General features: G+C 33.2%; 4 protein-coding genes and 1 pseudogene across 4 annotated transcripts; 2 read left to right on the top strand and 3 right to left on the bottom strand.

The window, feature by feature from the left end:
- Window positions 1-3,815: 3,815 nt before the first annotated feature.
- Window positions 3,816-7,027, bottom strand: LOC106386269. The gene is made up of 7 exons (XM_013826139.3): window positions 6,884-7,027; window positions 6,683-6,769; window positions 6,353-6,535; window positions 6,084-6,245; window positions 5,913-5,966; window positions 5,533-5,664; window positions 3,816-4,250 (listed from the first exon to the last, which is right to left on the bottom strand). Exons 1-7 carry the CDS (start codon window positions 6,971-6,973, stop codon window positions 3,870-3,872), a joined length of 1,089 nt encoding a protein of 362 aa, XP_013681593.1. The 5' UTR covers window positions 6,974-7,027; the 3' UTR covers window positions 3,816-3,869.
- Window positions 7,028-7,076: 49 nt separating this feature from the next.
- On the bottom strand, window positions 7,077-8,351 carry LOC106383168 (annotated as a pseudogene).
- A 2,269-nt stretch (window positions 8,352-10,620) lies between these two features.
- On the top strand, window positions 10,621-11,929 carry LOC106385039 (cysteine proteinase inhibitor 7-like). Its single transcript, XM_013824984.2, has 4 exons — window positions 10,621-10,937; window positions 11,135-11,348; window positions 11,417-11,562; window positions 11,645-11,929. Exons 1-4 carry the CDS (start codon window positions 10,722-10,724, stop codon window positions 11,753-11,755), a joined length of 687 nt encoding a protein of 228 aa, XP_013680438.1. The 5' UTR covers window positions 10,621-10,721; the 3' UTR covers window positions 11,756-11,929.
- A 269-nt stretch (window positions 11,930-12,198) lies between these two features.
- On the top strand, window positions 12,199-13,989 carry LOC106382986. The gene is made up of 4 exons (XM_013823088.3): window positions 12,199-12,514; window positions 12,783-13,410; window positions 13,495-13,728; window positions 13,816-13,989. Exons 1-4 carry the CDS (start codon window positions 12,430-12,432, stop codon window positions 13,829-13,831), a joined length of 963 nt encoding a protein of 320 aa, XP_013678542.1. The 5' UTR covers window positions 12,199-12,429; the 3' UTR covers window positions 13,832-13,989.
- On the bottom strand, window positions 13,861-16,756 carry LOC106386112 (transcription factor MYBC1-like). Its single transcript, XM_013826005.3, has one exon. The coding sequence runs from the start codon at window positions 15,693-15,695 to the stop codon at window positions 14,943-14,945; it is 753 nt and encodes a 250-aa protein (XP_013681459.1). The 5' UTR covers window positions 15,696-16,756; the 3' UTR covers window positions 13,861-14,942.
- Between the last annotated feature and the right edge of the window lie 963 nt (window positions 16,757-17,719).

The following is a 17,719-nucleotide window of genomic DNA, read 5'->3' as shown; positions in this document are numbered from 1 at the left end:
TAGCAGGTATTGCTAGCAACTTATTAGATAAGATAACACGTTACATTTTTTACGAATACCTGCCCAGTTCACAATTTTTTTATCACAAAACTATATCACACTTATTAAAAAAAAAATAATTATACAGATTCCCTTTTATTTTTCACCAGTAAATCTTATTTTTCTATGCCTTTTAGGGATTTGTTTAATCAAATATTTAGCATACTTTCACCAAAAAAATATATTTAGCATACCAGATTTGTTAACAATATTTGAACATATTACGCATTTATATAGAAATAAAAAGGGTAAAAGATATTGTTACAAACAATAGGTTCTACTAATATTTTTATTAAATTATATATAGAATAAATACTTCAATAAAACTCAACTACATTCATAGAAATGTAAACTTTATAATAAAACCCACGGGTGTGCGTGCCCAAACCTAGTCTTACAATTATAAATAGAGTTGATCGTAATTACTTAGAAACCTTTATCAGTTAAGTTTTTTGTTTTTAACATTTACTTATTAGTTCAGTTTTCTTTAAGCATTTCCGAATTAGTTTTCTACTGTATTCATGTTTAGCAGCTCGTTTTGCAGGTTAGACTCGTATCAAACGCCTCAACGTAGAGAGGAACTGATGGCGAAGATCCGCAGCATTAGATCTAAAATGAACTTCTGCCTTCTTCTGAGCCTTCCACTGATTCTAATTTTCTTTATAATGATTCTAATTCTTGGGCTAAAGTGTTTCAGAAGCCGGCAGAACCGGAAAGTGCACCCATTTCCGACCGAAGATACTGTGGCACAAGACCATGCTTAGCTTTGTCGGAGCCTAAGTCAATACTGGTCAATACAATGCGGTCTTGTTTAAACTTTAAAAATATGCGTGCAAGTTTTTAACTACTGTTTCCAATGTTATGGTACATATATATTTTTTTTCATCTGGTGTGTGTGTTTTTTTAATTTATAGATGTCGTGAAAAACCTCTATGTACGTATATGACCCCTGGCGGGGCGGTTTAAGTTTGCAATTATCATTACTAGGTTAGTACCCGCGCTACGCCGCGGGATTTTGTTTAACGTTTTGTTTGGAATAAAATTTGATCACATAAGGTGTATGCTTACAATGGAAATTGAGTTCATAGATAGATAGAGTCATTGAGTTCATAGATAGATCAAGCTAAAACTGAACAGTGTTCATGGTAATCTCAACGTAAACGGACGTAATATTTTATTTTCTTCATGTTTATAAGAGAAGTACTAAACAGAAAGACTCATCAGGTTTTTGGTATTCTTTATGTTTACAGTTTTGTTTATGATGATTATTTTTAAAATTATCATTCCCTGAATTTAGTCATGATTCTTCGTATCAGAGCAGAAGAATATTGAATACTTATTATATTAAATTGATGTGCCTTTAGGCTACATTCATTTTATATACTTCAATTCAAAGGATCTAGATATTGCTAACTTAATTCTCCGAACACGTATACGAATGAGGTGAATACATTTATTAGTGTAGAATTGCCATCTCCTGATCAAAGACTTGTAATCTTGTCTTACGATAGTAAAAGGAAGCTTCTGATTTGGTCTATCTATTTACAGAATCTTGTTAGGCAATTTGCAACGTTTTAGACATTCTTTTACTTTGGAGCTCTAAAGCTCAAATCGAAGCTCTTTTGGGTTGGAAACAAAAGAAGTTCTTTGGTAGTTCAGTAGAGGATCCTGTCATATCGCCTTTGGCATTTGAAGATTAGAATCATTTGAACTCAGACAAGATTCAAGATCACAAACATGTGTAACTGTAAATGGAAGCATTAAAACACTACTTGATTTGTGTATAATACAAACTGAAGCAGATATGCGGACCGAGACTACAATAGGAAAAAGAAAGATGGATAACCTCAGTTCAATACTTGAAAAACTGTGGATTCAGCTGTATTCTGAACCTGTGAACCACCTAAAACAAAAACTCCAAAAACATCAAAGCAGTTTCTGGACAATGAATCAATGCTATACAAAGAGAAAAAAGTCGAAACGATTGTAGAAGACGGAGATCCGCATAACATGCACTCTGTTTAAGACTGAAGTTAAACGGATTTAGATTCGAACCGATTTCATATCTCAGAACTCCTAGAACCCTAGAAGTCCAAATCGTGATGCGGCTGGAGAAGAACTCGACGCCGACGATACCGGACCGTCTGAAGAAGAACTCGACGCTGACGACCTTGAAGAGTGCCGAGGATCCCCTGCTGTTTGAGCTAGATCCTCTTGATGCGGCTGGAGACGATCTCGACGCCGACGAGCCCGGACAGACTGAAGAAGAACTCGACGCCGACGAGGCCCGATGCGTCTGTAGAAGAACTCAACGACGAGCTCGGAGAGGAGAAGAAGGAAGAGATGCGATAGAGGAGGGGAAGGAAAGATGCGCCTGTAGAAGAACTCGACGACGAGCTCGGAGAGGAGGAGGAAGAGATGCGTCTGTAGAAGAACCACGGCTCAGTTCCAGTGACGTGTTTATCCAAATGAATTGATTGGTTTCTCAAATTTTTCATTTGATGACATGTCAATCCCACAGCCATTTTCAGTGCTGAGGTGTCATGCTCTTGAGAGAACCTAGCCTAATTATTGTGTTGATTTACAGTGGTGCCATTCTACTTTTTTTTTTCCGGAAGCCAGAGTTAAAACTTGTTAAAATAGTTTTTCGGAAAAGAAAAAAAACAAACAGAACCTTCAATTATACATCACAAACCCTAATCCCATTTTTCTTGAATTCTTCTTCTATGGGCTCTTTTGTAATTAAGTTTTTTTTTCACAATTGTAAATGAGAGTATTTTAGACCATAACAACTATTTGGTAATTTTTTTATGTCAGTTTAGGAAAAATCCTTATCTATTGTTAAATATGTTCTTGGTTATTTATGTTGCATGGTGTGTAAAGGTCATATTAAAAATCTATACTATTAAAGCAGGATCCTATTGTCATAATTACCTTAGGGGCATGTTTCCTTCACTAACATTGCATGTTTCATTAAGGGCAATTAAGTAATATTAATAACAAATCTATATTGGGTCATTATTTTTGGATCCAGCCCAAATCAAATCTCTCTTGGGCCATTTGGGCCTATTAAAAAATCAGATTCAATTCTCACCTTTTTTTTCCTTTGGACCATTGAATCCAAGTTCAAATAATTTTTTTTTCAACTATTCTTAATTATTATTTTTTTTCTTTTCTTAATATAATTTAAGCATTCATAAAAATAATTGAATTTTTTTATTGAAAAGTATAAATCTTTATTAAAAGTATATAATTTTTTAATTAAAATATTAACCCCATAATAAAATTAATTTATCAGAGTTATACCAACTTAATTCATTAAAAAAATAAAGTTTAATTTTTTTTAACATAAATAGTCATTTAAAATGAAATACGATAAATAAAGATAAAATTTTTAAGTCTTTTATAAAATAAAACACAAATATATGAAAATGTGACATTTACTAAATATTTGTCAATTGAAAAAATAATAATAATAAACCCGCGCTTTCAAAGCGCGGGTCAAAATCTAGTAATTATATTAACACTCCATCGAAACATAAAACGGGATCGACGCATTGCGGTTTACGAACATAAAACGGATCGAGTACATGAACGTATCGCGAAACAAACGAAATCACGAACGCAATTTGGAATGCAAACACGTGATCATGAATGCAATTATATATTTTTTCCACAATCGTTATGATTCATTGACACGCTTTATTAGTGTAACGAACCATACACATATTATGCAGAATCATTATACTGTTGAATATAAATTATAAAGCCAACAATCTAATAATTGATTATTATATAATAACCATTAACATAGTTTTAGCTTGCAATGTTTATATTCCACATGAATTTCCTCCCGGTCCACCAAATGTGAAAAAATAATCGTCCCCCTTTTTTAAGCCATAGCATTTTTCACTGTCTAATAGCTTATCCAACTTAGAATACTGGTAATAATTCTTGAAGTCTGAATTTTCGTATCTGTAGAGAAACTCTGAAACGCGTGCTGAATCCATGTCCTTTTTTGTTGGTAGATGACCATTACCCATTGGTGGACTTACACCGGAAGATGAAGACTGGACTGCTCCTCCAATTCCAAGTATGTTCGCACCATCACCCATTAGATCAAATAGTTCTTTAGGCCAATAGCCAATATGTATATCTGGTTTATCGCCTTCTTCTATATCTGTTACCCACCAGTGACCTGTGTCCGTATCCTTAAATGAATAGAAAACATATATGTTAGATTTGATATATTCAAATAGCGAGCAAAAGACAGTAAAAATCATGTTGGAATTGATATACAGATAACCAAACAATATAGTATCCAGGAAACTGTATTTGATCCCCATCCATCTTTCCCTAAATCTTTATCCTTCTGTTATATTCTAACACAATGATCATTTTATTGTTTAAAATATGTTACTTGATTCATAAAATAAATAACTAGTAGCTACTTCTAGGACTTATTATTTAAAGCTATACAATTTACATACTATAAATCTATGATATAACGGTACAACATACAAGAGTTAACTTCAAGTTAATTAATCATCATATGCAAATTTAAGAATACACTAGAATTTGACCCGCGCTTTAAAATTCTACAAAATTTGTTAATAATAAGATTATGTGTTGCTATATAAGTTAATATGATACATTTAAAATGCGTTGATTGTTGACGTTTGAAAAATAATCATAAGTGTTAGATATGTTATAAAAGTTGTATATTTATATTTATAGAAATTAATTTTTAAGAAGTTAATGTTTTAGAAAAATATTGTATTAATTTTTTAAATTTATTCTAAAGTACTGTATTATATTTACAGATATAATACTAAAGATATTTCTCATATTTTAATATTATTCTTTGTATATTTTATTTTTTAAAACTATTTTAATTACTTAGTTGCATCTATTTGTTCCAACCATAGAAAAAACATAACTATAAAAGATTGTAAAAAATGAAAGTTTATAATTTTGTTATCCATGAATTTGAAAAATACACTACAAAAATACACATCACTTAGTTTGTATCACAAAATAAGTGATATTAATTTTAATTATTTATTACCTGTGAAATTAAGTATATGCAATTTTTATAAAGACCTAATTATTACAAAAAGCTGGTTAAAAATAATTTACGTAGGATATGCTAAACCTATACCGAAATAAATGCTAATAGTTAATTAACAGTTATGGTTTTGTTTTGATTTGTAAAGAAAATTGTTTGACGTTAAAAATAAATATATTTGTTACCATAAATATATTGATATCTCCTTTTTTTCTCACCCACAAACTCACATTTCCTTATTAAAAATAAATATATTTGTTACCATTAAAAAATCATTGATTTCAATTGGTTGATTTAATAGTTGTCAAAAGTAAATTTTTTTTTTAAATGAATAACATGGTTTTGTAAATAACTCCTAAGATTCTGCTTTAATAATATGTAGATCATATATTTTACATATTTGGATCGAAAAGAATATAGGTTACCTGCTGAATAGTAAGAGCAATGTTTCTTTTTCCTTCTGGAGCATAAGGTAATGGTTCACTTAAAGGATCATCTTTTGACACTTGAATAAAACCAGGACACACTGTATTATAACAACCTGCTCCGTTGACACCCTGTTATTATTAATTTTCACAAATGCATTAATGTATATGTCATAAAATCGTTAAAAAGTAGATAAACATTTTGATAAAATCAAGGAGTACATATACATTTAGTAAAAGACATGCACATGATGTCAAAAACAAAATAAAGTAAAAGACATGCACATTAGTCTATAATATGCTCTTTCGAATAAGTAAGATGATTTAAGAGTATTTCATATTGAGAAGGTGGTAAAGAATGAATGAATCAATAAATGTACCCTCCAAAATCCATAACTCCACGGTCGTCCATCTCCAAGTACACTTGGATTTATCTGTGACAAAAAATATATTTTTAAGAAGTATTTATATAATATAAACAAATAACTTTTTAGCAAAAAATAATTGTTTTTTTTTAAAGATAGAAAATATCATAAAACATTAAAAATTACCATCCAACCAACTTGAATAAAATTTTCTTTGTTGTTAACTCGATTGCCAACATACATGTTAGCAAATGAAGCTTGGTCTCTACTAATGTGTAAGTCATGCACACTTATCCAAGCTGCTATACCATAGTAAGGACCATCCTTTTGCAATCTGATTCCTGCAAACTTCAAATTCCGGAGCTTTTTAATAAGCTTCAAATCACTGTAGTACTATACAAAGTCATAGCACAAGTAAATTAAGTAGAATAATTGATATACAATTGAGTGCTTACATGTGTTCCATGACTTTCAACTGTGAGTGGATTGAAATACTTTTCTGCAAAATATTGAGTATTTGCAGCATGGTCTTTTATGTTTTTCAATATAGGAACTGTTCCGTTTGGACAACTGATTATATTTTTACGCATTTTATTTTCAAATCGAATTGATTTAGGGACTGAAAAAGATGGTTCCATCTACAAAAAAGCATATTGTCACATTAATACATGAAATGAGGGATTAAATCATTAGACTTACAAAAAGCTACCATTAAGTTGTATATGAAATAAACATGAGATTGTCAAATAATATCTATGAGAAAAAGTTTGATGAACCAAAAATACCTGAATTTTGTGATTTTGGAGTAAAGGATGGTTTAACGAAGGCTGCTTGTAAATATCCACACAATTGTATATCATCTTTTCATTTACCTACGTGAAAACATAGGTATGATAGAGATATCATAGATTAGTTTAAAAAAACCAGTATTGATATCATCGTCAAATCGAGCTAGGGTATTACCATAGATAATATTTTCCAATTACCTTAGAGGATTTATGAACTTTTAAAGTTTCTCCGGATTGAAATAAAGAGGATGCAATTATGAACGCAACGAATTTGAGAACAATATCCATGGATGATAGATCAATGTTTTGGAAGGTCTTTTAATAGCTCTTGTTATTTTATAGACCGAACCTCCAGTATTTATTATTACGATAGATGGTTAACATTAGCTACTTTTAGATCGTGTGTTTTTTTCTCATCAATAATATACATAAAGAGTTTTGTTGTTTTCCTATTGGCCACTTGACTTTTAGAGACAAAATTAGTGGCTTACCTTTCATGAACAATTTATAATACATACTTTTATTTTCTTAAATGTGTTATTATTTTGTTTTTGACATCATTTTGTTTTCGAGTTTAACAGTTTTGAAGATATGTGGATTTTTTTTTAATCTTTTCTTGATATTCACTTTTAGCTTTGTTCATGGTGTCCAGATTTTATATACATAAAAGACAAGAAACTTTCATTGTTCTCTCTTTTAAAAGAAAGAATCTTACGTTATGTTACTCCATCTTCTTCTTTTTGCCAACCATCTGAGTTGTCTTCTATTATTTTTGTTCAATTGTGTTAATATACATTTCTAATCGTATTCTGTATTTAGCTTTCATATTATGATATTTAATATATCATGCATAAGCATGCATATGTTAGTTTTCTTAGCTTTATTTTTATTTATTTTTCAGCTTATTTGCTAAGGCTGATTTCATTTAGTAGTTTTTGTATACTTACTTTGATTTCCTACACAAGCTAAGTAATACAATTGTATCCAATAACCAATCCTATTAAAATTTTCAAGTAAACAAAGTCGAATTTAATACAATAATGGTGCTGGAAAACTTAGGAGATCATCTGAATCAAAATTAAATTGAAATAAATCGATTGATTCTAGATATTAAAAGAGAAAGATTACAGCATCACAGCTTGAGTGAGAGAGAAAGGGAAAGTTCATGATCTTCTTTCTCAGCAGCCATATCTTTTGTCGCATCGTTTGGTTCTTTGGTTTGCGTTTGGTCTTGTGAGCTACTTCCAACACCTAGACAAAGTTTTAAGCAAACGGGTGACGATGCTGGCAATAATGATTGAGTGTGGGGTTGAGCCATGACGGATTGGTATGGGTTTTGACTTGAGTTGTAGACCACATGTAGATTATCTGGTTCATCAATAATGTAACGAGGCTGTTCAAATCCTGATGGGAGTGCGTACTGGCTAGGAAACGGATGTGGGTACGGATATGGATCGGGCGGGTTCATACTCACCAACATAGCACGTTCTTGTCTTTTGGTGATCTCTCTCTCCCTCTTGTGAACATTTTGGTGACCACCCAATGCTTGTCCTTTGGAGTAAGTCTTCGGACAATACTTGCATTTGTACGTCGCTTGCTCCATCAACTCGGTGGCAATACCATCGTCGCTAACATCACTACCCTAACTCGATTCTGAAGACAACATATCGACTGGATCCATCGGGCTCTTGCAGATTCAACTTTAATGGTTTGGTTATATGAATGTGATTGCACCCTGATGGCTATTTAAAGATTGAGTATTTAATAAATGTACTTTTAATAAAATGGAAATTTATATACTTAGTTTTCTGATGTTTGAATAAGGTAGTTTGAATGCATATTAATGGAAATGGCAAAGGAAATATTGAGAAAATTAATAAATAACAAAGACTAAGTCAAGTATTTAACTACTAGGATAAGACCTGCGCCTTGCGCAGGGTGAGTTTATTTATATATATATTATCGATAATTTTTTTTTATATATGTGATCATTTTATTTATATATATATATATTTTTTGTTGTTATTATATAATTTTTTTCCGATGGATCGGATCAATTTTTATTAAAAATAATGGAACAAAACTATAATTAATACATCATGGCTTGATCGGATTGGACATTAAACAAATTATAACATAAAAACCTTATTTTTTCCATCGAACACATTCTTGAAAAAAGTGAACAGTATTGTTTTCACAGTTGAATTATTTTGACTTTTATCTTCCATATGGTTTTGAAAGCTTTCAAATCAACCATCGAATTGATACATGTCATTTTAATGTTTTTAGTCGTATACTTAAGGAAAACTTACATTTTTGTAATTTAAAGTCGTTTTAAAAAATTCAAAATATAACATCTAAGAAAAAATCTAACATATAAGAAAAATCTAACATATAAGGTGTCCTCATTTTTGTATTTTAAAGTCGTTTTTTTTTAAAAAAAATAACATATAAGGTTTCCTCATTTTTGTAATTTAAAGTCATTTTAAAAAATTCAAAATATTACATATAAGAAAAAATCTAATTTTTTATTATATGGTTAATGTGATTGTTTATTTTTTTTAATAATATAAAATTAAATAAAAGGAAGGAGGATGCAAAAATTGTTATCAAATCTTTATTATTCATAATCATTAATTTCCATATATATGTAAATCATATTAGGTAATTTCGTAGCTTTTATTTAGAGAACCAATACACACTTCTTATATTTTAGGCTAATATAATGTTCTCTAGTGGACATTAAACAAATTATAACATAAAAACCTTATTTTTTTCCTCGAACACCATTTTGAAAAAGTGAATAGTATTGTTTTCACAGTTGAATTATTTTGACTTTTAACTTACATATGGTTTTGATTTTGTCATTTTAATGTTTTTAGTCGTATACTTAAGGAAATTTCCTTATTTTTGTAATTTAAAGTCATTTTAAAAAATTCAAAATATAACATATAAGAAAAAATCTAATTTTTTTATTATATGGTTAATGTGATTGTTTAAGTTTTTTTAATAATATAAATTTAAACAAAAATGAAGAAGGATGCAAAAATTGTTATCAAATCTTTATTATTCATAATCATTAATTCCCGTATATATGTAAATCATATTAGGTAATTCCGTAGCTTTTATTTAAGGAAAGAATACACACTTCATATATTTTAGGTTAATATAATGTTGTTTAGTGTTATATAATTATGGAATAATGTGACACCATTAGATTAAACTATGCTTTATATTAGATGCTCTAGAATTCTTTGAAATGAAATTTAGAAGGCATTTAGAGTGCCACCTAGGATTTGGGGTTTTTTTTAATTAATACAAAATTAAGGTTCTAATTTTTCAAATGCTTCTCAATTAATATATAGGGGATTCAATCTATGATTTCGATCTGTCACATAAGCAAACTTTTTAATTGGTAGATAGATTGAGATTGACATGATACACTTTCCGTTTGGCATATTTATTTGGTTAATTTGTTTACTTAATTACTCCTTGCGGTTATACACAGTCAAAATCGTTCCAAACATTATTTGATTTCCAAAGAAAGTTAGGAGTAAAAAAATGTTAGAGATATGCTTGAAAACACATTTGCTATATATAGTCTATAAGAGTTTAACCTTTAAAATTATTTAGTAAATTTTGAAAACATGATTTTTAAAACTCTTAAATAAAAATAAAATTTAAAAATTTTGGTGGTTTTTAATCATTGTTAACCTTTTAAAACATTTTTTATTTATTGCAAATTAGCAATAGATTTATATTTTTGTTATTTAAATTACATAAAACAAGAACAACCTATTAACATTTGAATAATGGACCCTTCAGGTTAGTCCAAAACTTAATTATGATGGGCTTGGAGACTAAATCATGGCCCATCAAACTTTTCCCGTGACTCCTTTTCTTCTCTTACACGGAACCAGTCTTCTTTCTATCAGCGAAAGAAACCACCCTGACTACGATTGGTAGGCATCTAAAGAAAAATCTCGTCGAAGCTTAGATCGAAAAACAGAGGAATCGGAGAATCTTACTGGGAACGATGGATACGAGATTATCACCGTTGTTGATTTGCGTGTCGTTGGTTCTCCTTTCTGGACTCGGCCAGCTTGTGATCTGTCGTCAAGAAAAAGAAACGTACAACGACGTCGTGAGGATGAAGCTCGGTGGATATAGAGAATCCACGAATAATCGGAACGGTGGAGGAGAGATCGATGGTCTAGCACTCTTTGCTGTTCAGGAACACAACAAGCGAGAGGTTTGGTTTCCTCAAACCTAATTTTCCCTTTTTAGGGTTTGTAAAATTTATATTTTCGAGCTTAAATTCAATAAAATTTGGATCTTTTAGCTACAGAACAAAACTATAGAAATGATGAATTTTATGATTTTTTTTGTAGAATTAATCAGCTCATGTTTTTAATATTTTTTCCATTGGTTTATGGGTTTGATGTGTAGAATGGTGTTGTTGAGCTTGCTAGAGTATTAAAGGCAACAGAGCAGGTGGTTGCTGGGAAGCTATACAGTCTTACTCTTGAGGTTATAGAAGCTGGTGAGAAGAAGATTTATGAAGCCAAAGTTTGGGTGAAGCCGTGGATGAACTTCAAGCAGCTTCAGGAGTTTAAGAGTGTTGTCCCTTCCTTCACTGTTTCCGACCTTGGCTTGAAATCAGGTAAGAGCACCGTGTGTGTGTTTTTACTATTTAATGTTGTTGATGTCATTTGCTCTGTTTTGAGGCAGATGGGAATGGATTTGAGTGGAGATCGGTATCAACAAATGACCCTGAAGTCCAAGAGGCAGCAAAACACGCCGTGAAGTCGATTCAACAGAGATCAAACTCGCTGTTTCCTTATAAACTCATTGACATAATCCTAGCCAGGGCAAAGGTTTGTTTTGTTAATTTTCCTAAATTCACAATTATCAGTCTTTTTTAATTAGCATCTAGTTAGATAAAGGAATGATGCGCAGGTGGTAGAAGACCGTGTGAAATTCGAACTGCTTCTGAAACTAGAGAAGGGAAACAAAGCGGAGAAGCTCATGGTTGAAGTGATGAAGTACCAAAACGGCAAGTTTCACTAGAGTTGTTGTTGGATACTGGATAGGTTGTGTCTTACTGTGAATAAAAAGACTGTTGTCGTGATGAAAAAAACTTGTCTGCTCTGTAAATATATAAAGGTTTGCTTTGTAAGTAAATATGTTAAAAAAAAAACCCACTAAACATTAGTGATTGATGAATGTGTGTTGAACATCAAACTTTGAAATCTAGAGTCAGAGCCGCCGGGACAGAATAGCCTAGTGGTAAAACACTAGAGTGAACTGGATCCCAAGGCACACGGATTCGACTCCTCCGGGATTCGAGAGAGCGCCCAGTGACCAAAAAAAAAAAAAAAAGAGTCAGAGCCGCCGACCACATCAATCACAAAGACTCCTTTCAAAAAGAAAAGTTGTGGTCTTTAGTTTTTGGGCCCCAAAGACACCAGTTTTGGGTTTTAAAGGTCTAAACTTTATTATTATTTTATTCATAAGAGAGAGAGATAGGTGAAGGACCATAAGGTCTTTTACCACTCCTTCCCTTCACCTTCTCTGATTTGGATTTTGTCAATCTCATCGATTCGATTCTTCTCCCAATCAAATCTCTCTCCAATTCTCATCAGGAAAGAAAGTTCAAATCTTTCTCCATCATTCTCTCTTTACTGCGTTTCCCCTCGTTTAAAAAAAAAAGAAGAAAAATTTGAGATAAAGAGAAACCTTCCATGGCTGCAGCTATGAACGAGAAGGAAGCTATGGTTGATCCTTTCCTAGTCGAAGCTCTTCAGAACCCTCGTCATCGTCTCACCAGTAACTCAATTCTCCTTTACAATCCCCCCCCCTGGAATTATAAAACATCTTAAAGCTCTAGTCTTTAGGGTTCGTAATCAACTCATGGAGAATTCTAGGTTTTCTCGAATTGGAGAATTTAGGGTTTGGATTGCTTCTACCTCAATTTAGCTCAATTTAGAATCTAAAAGCTCTGATTTTTATTTAAATGTTTTTTTTTTAATGTTTAATCGGTTCTAAGTTCTAACGTGTATAATCATCATGTCTTATTCTTTGTGTATATGTTTAGTTCTGCGTATGGAGCTGGATATACAAAAGTTCTTTCAAAGCCCAGAGCAGCAGCAATACGAGTTCCCTCCTTACCCAACCTCTTACCTCCGCCTCGCTGCTCACCGCGTCGCTCACCACTACGGCCTCTTCACCACCGCCTTAGACGGTGCTGCTTTAGACGGCTCCGGGAACAGGATCCTCGTCACCAAGACCGGTGAGAGCAGATACCCTTACGTCTGTTTGTCTGAGATTCCCGTGAAGCAGCCTGAGGCTAACGGAAGGAGGCCTCAGGGCTTCAAGCTCGCCATCAAGGCTAGACCTAACGGAGGGTCTGGTGGGGCGGGTGGTGGGTCGGGTGTGGAGAGGAATCTGTTGAGGAGCGTTGAGGAGAGGAAAGAGGAGTATGAGAAGGCCAGGGCGCGGATCTTTAACAGTCCTAATAGTTCAGACTCTGAAGACTCTTCAACTCGAGCTCCTCCTCCTCCTCCTGTTCAGCAGACAAAACATAACAACAGTAGACTCCCAGCTAGACACGAGAGTGAGAGTGTTGTTGATGAGGAGAGGAACGGTGTTGGAAGGACTTCACGGGTCGCCATTATTAGAGATAGAGAGAAAGATCGTTATGATCCTGATTATGACCGGAACAGGTACACAACATCTCCTCTAATGATAACAACGTTTTTTTTTTTATAGGCCACTTCATCAAAATTAATACTGTAATGTTTTTGTAGGTACGTGAGGGTTACTCCACCGGTACAAAACTTCAGCCCGATGCCGCCGATTCATCTTCCTTTCCATGACGGAGTTTTCCCACAGATGCCAAGAACTCAACAACCCAATATAAGCTACGGACATCCCTTGAACCCTGCTATGACTTCTACTAACGCGCCTGCTTATACAGAGTGGCCTAGTGTCACAATGAGTTATGCACAGACATTGCATGCTTCAGACCCAAATCATTTCAGGTTAACTTTTCACTCTTAAAGAACTTTTTTCATCTTCTTTGTTAAACGCTTTGTATCTCATGTTGAGCTTATGTTGTTTTCTTGCAGGCACCAGAATCCCTGACCTTTGGTCCTGATCAAACCATGTCTGTATGCTTTTATATTAGGATGTAGTCTTAGTTTTTTTTTTTCCTGCTCTTGTTGAAAACATTGGCCGCACAAGACATTTTTACTCTGTTGTTACAAATTATATTTAATATTATCAAAGCTTTTGCATCAAAATCCCATCTGAAAGCTTTCATTTCTAAGTGGCAGTTTGCTCTGCTTCATCTATTCAAATTAAATCTACCAAGGGAATCTAAGACCTAAAATTTTATTCAACTATTTATAGATTTGTTAATAATTAAAAATGTGTTTGTTATTATGCCATTTAACTTTTTCTACCAAAAATAATAAGTAATAATTATGAAGACTTTGATAGGGGGCATGCAGATCAGAACATGCCAGCTAATGAATACACCATCATTGCTTTTAATTGATCCCCTCCTATCCAATGAATAACCTATAGTTTTCCTTTGTCATATAATTATATAATACATAATTAATAGACAAATCTTGATTGAGTTTGGTCTCATAACCGATTCTATGTACAGAAATTAAAAAGTAACTAAAATAAAGAGGGTATGATTAAGGATATGAGAGCACCGGATCTTGGGGTTCAGATTATGCCTGGCTGGCACTGTCTAGTCTTTGCTTTTTGGCTGCTTCATGTTCTATGTACAATGTACTATGATTCAATCAATGGTTTGGTCAATCAATATATATTTATATATTAGATACATTTTTTGGTTTGCTATGCAAACATACAATATGAATTTGGTTAGTATCATATTCTTGAATTTCACAAGAAGAAAGAGAGTGCAATTTCTTTTATGAAATATTCGGTTCACAGCTGCAAACAACTTTTAGGAGACAAATCTAAACCCATAAGCAAAAACACACAAACAAAAGAAAGAAACAGAGTAAAGTACTTTTGTATAATCAAGTCTAAACAAGTGAAACTTTTCATCCAAACCCAAATCTTATACATGAAAGATACTTTGAAACAGAAAATACATATCCAGTCACATAGCCTTGTTGTACTGACCGGATCTACATTGCACAAACAGAGACAAACAAAGGTTGAACTATAATTTTGTGGAATGTTCCAATCTTATAATTGTTTTTTTTTTAATTCAATCTTGTCGAGTTGGAAACAGTGTCAAGACCGTCTTGGCTCCTGGTTCCAAATCATTTGCGTAGTTAGCCACTTGACTGTGCAGATGCAACGAAGATGGTCTGACGATAGCAACAGGTTGCTGCTGACTCTGCCTAGCCAAGAACAACGACTGATCCATCTTCACGGCGGATATTGGTCGGTGGAGGAGCTGAGACGGTTGCTGGTGATGCTGATGCTGAAGAGTCTCCGCCAATGGGACAAAAGACGGTATGAAATGGTCGGAGCTTTGTCTCCCTGTCTGCTGTAAGAAGTGCGCAGGAACAGGCGAGCTCGCGAAGAGATGATCAGACTCACCGACGTTACCTCCTCTTCCTCCTCCGCCGGACTGCATCCTCTTGAGGTAAAGTCGGTACTTTTGGAGATGACTAGCGACATTCTCTCTGGTTAACCCCTCGACGCTCATGAGCTGCATGATGGTTTTGGGAACAGCGTTCTTGATCCCGATATGCGCCACAGCGTCTACGAAACGCTTGTGCAGCTGCGGCGTCCATACTAAACGCTGCCGTTTCAGTGTCCGAGCTGGTTCGTCTCCGGCGGATGAGTTGGCTTGCGGCGGCGTGGTTTGAGGCAGACGGTGGCCGGAGTTTCCGTTGTTGCGGTGGTGAGTGCTTCTGAGATCGAAGGCGAGGGCGAGATGGGGAGTGATTAGTGACTGAGATAATGGTATGAGCTCCTCCGGCGACGGAAGCTCTTCTTCTTCATCTCTCATACTCAAAACACTCAAAATAGAAAGTCTCCGGCTATAAATGGCAAGTTATTCAAATGAGATTATCTCTTTAGTTGAAGATGAAGATGAACATCGAGAGATGACGCAATTTGACAAGTGACGATGAATGAGGAGAGAGAGAGTTCTTGATTTTGAGGCAAGAGACATCCGAAGATTCTTTTATATTTTTGTTTCTCAGTTGAGAGTTAAGATCATTAGATTCGACCGACGCATACTTTGGCGCGTGTATTCCACTTGTTTACCATTTTTAGTGTAATTCTATTAACTTTCTGCAGAACTGCTTTGATTCTTTGCTTATACTATATGAAGAACATATTGCATGTTGAAAGTTTATCTCATTTACGTTTGGATTTTTCTCTTATGAGGTGCCTGATACTGCATTTAAACCTCAAACCTACTGCATTGCAATATCTCAGTTTTATAGAAAAACATAATTTAGGATGGACAAGTAACCTGAAATTAATACATTTTCGAATTTTCAGAACCATTTGATTAGTATCCCTGATTGTTTTGTTTGTTAATGTATTTTCACGCATCTCTATTTTCCCTAGTGAAGAGAGCTTTATGAAACATGATTAGCTAAGAGTTTCTATCTTTATGGTATATGCTATTGTGTTCTTAGGAGTCTAAACAACTATATGTTAATTTAAGGTTTTATACCTAACTTTAGTTTGGATCTACATGGCACTTAAATCCTGAATTATTGGTTGATATGCGTTTTGTTTAACCTAGTGGAAGTTGTGTTTCGGTATGTCAATGTCAAGCATGATTAATTAACTATAATTAAGCTAGTTTTATTTGGAGGGCATGATAAACTAGATAGACCGTACGTCAATTTAAGAAACACATCGTTTAACACTTAAAACGTGTATAATTGGCTAGTTGCTTATACAGATAACGCAACAGAAATAACAATGATTAAAAAAAAATAGTTTTCACAACATGAAAGCATAAACTACAATGTCATCAATGTAGAATGAAAGCTTCACGGGAAAGTTCTTGCAAACGTTTTGACTTGTTAAACCCAACTTTGTTCGCATTTAATCTAATTTTAACCTAGTTCTTTTACCTAGCCGAACATATTTCTACAATAGATATTTCCAAAGCTATATATCAGAACGTCATCAATGTAGCATATAAACCTGAATATCCAAAGAGAGCAAACAAATCAAGATTGGAAGATGATCTCTGGTCATGAGAAAGTTGATCTCTGTAACTGTAGTTGGCCCGTTGTCTTTGGGCTTATTTTTTCAATCCTGATGTGAGAACTTTTTTCTTTTGGTAATATAACATTCTTTTGTGTATTAACTTTCATATTTTACAAAAATATTGCAATTTGCTGTTGGTACCAAGTTACCAACCAACTATCATGAGTCTTACTTGAACGGTAGACCATATTTAATAAGGTTGGTAACTACCATATTAAATTTGCAGTCTTCAAAACACACTTTATTCAAGGTCCTTAACTCAACTAAATAATGTTCCTTCCAATACTTCACCTAGGTCGCAGATTTATTTTGATACTAGTATGAACCCCATGCTTCGCATGGAATATTTTTTTGAACTTAAAATACTTTTGCTTACAAATCAACATATAACTAAGAATGACATGTATATATACTTACAGATCAAAGTCATATTGATGAATTTGATTGTCTCAGACTCTCAGTGATGCAATAGAGTTAAAAATAATTTATTTATCGTAGCAGGTGTATTATTGGTATATCAAACATCTGAAAATCAATTTGTGAATTGCACGGATTGAAATAATGGAAAAATGTTGTTATTAGTATATACCTTTGTTAATTTTGTCTTAGAATTTAATTAACATTCCCATGGCAACACTGTTTTTGCCATCTCTCTTCTTCATGTTCCTCTGGCCTCTACGACCAAACATAATCCATTTTTTACTGGAATATCTGATACATTAAAACTATCGAGAAATAACCCAAGTAGTAAAAAAATCAAAGTACCCTCCACAATATATTCAATCGACATTTTGATGT

Source organism: Brassica napus, chromosome C3, assembly GCF_020379485.1.
Source record: "Brassica napus cultivar Da-Ae chromosome C3, Da-Ae, whole genome shotgun sequence".
NCBI classification, from domain to species: domain Eukaryota; kingdom Viridiplantae; phylum Streptophyta; class Magnoliopsida; order Brassicales; family Brassicaceae; genus Brassica; species Brassica napus.
This window is presented reverse-complemented; position numbering and strand designations above follow the sequence as displayed.

Excerpts from the sequence above, each read along its gene's own strand:
- LOC106386269 (XM_013826139.3), bottom strand. The coding sequence starts at position 6,973 with ATGGATATTGTTCTCAAATTCGTTGCGTTCATAATTGCATCCTCTTTA. Across the intron at positions 6,770-6,883 it reads AAGTTCATAAATCCTCTAAG|GTAAATGAAAAGATGATATA; the intron begins GTAATTGGAAAA and ends GTTTTCACGTAG. Across the intron at positions 5,967-6,083 it reads TTATTCAAGTTGGTTGGATG|ATAAATCCAAGTGTACTTGG; the intron begins GTAATTTTTAAT and ends TTTTTGTCACAG.
- LOC106385039 (XM_013824984.2), top strand. The coding sequence starts at position 10,722 with ATGGATACGAGATTATCACCGTTGTTGATTTGCGTGTCGTTGGTTCTC. Across the intron at positions 10,938-11,134 it reads AGGAACACAACAAGCGAGAG|AATGGTGTTGTTGAGCTTGC; the intron begins GTTTGGTTTCCT and ends TTTGATGTGTAG. Across the intron at positions 11,563-11,644 it reads TAATCCTAGCCAGGGCAAAG|GTGGTAGAAGACCGTGTGAA; the intron begins GTTTGTTTTGTT and ends AATGATGCGCAG.
- LOC106382986 (XM_013823088.3), top strand. The coding sequence starts at position 12,430 with ATGGCTGCAGCTATGAACGAGAAGGAAGCTATGGTTGATCCTTTCCTA. Across the intron at positions 12,515-12,782 it reads CCCTCGTCATCGTCTCACCA|TTCTGCGTATGGAGCTGGAT; the intron begins GTAACTCAATTC and ends GTATATGTTTAG. Across the intron at positions 13,411-13,494 it reads CCTGATTATGACCGGAACAG|GTACGTGAGGGTTACTCCAC; the intron begins GTACACAACATC and ends ATGTTTTTGTAG.
- LOC106386112 (XM_013826005.3), bottom strand. The coding sequence starts at position 15,695 with ATGAGAGATGAAGAAGAAGAGCTTCCGTCGCCGGAGGAGCTCATACCA.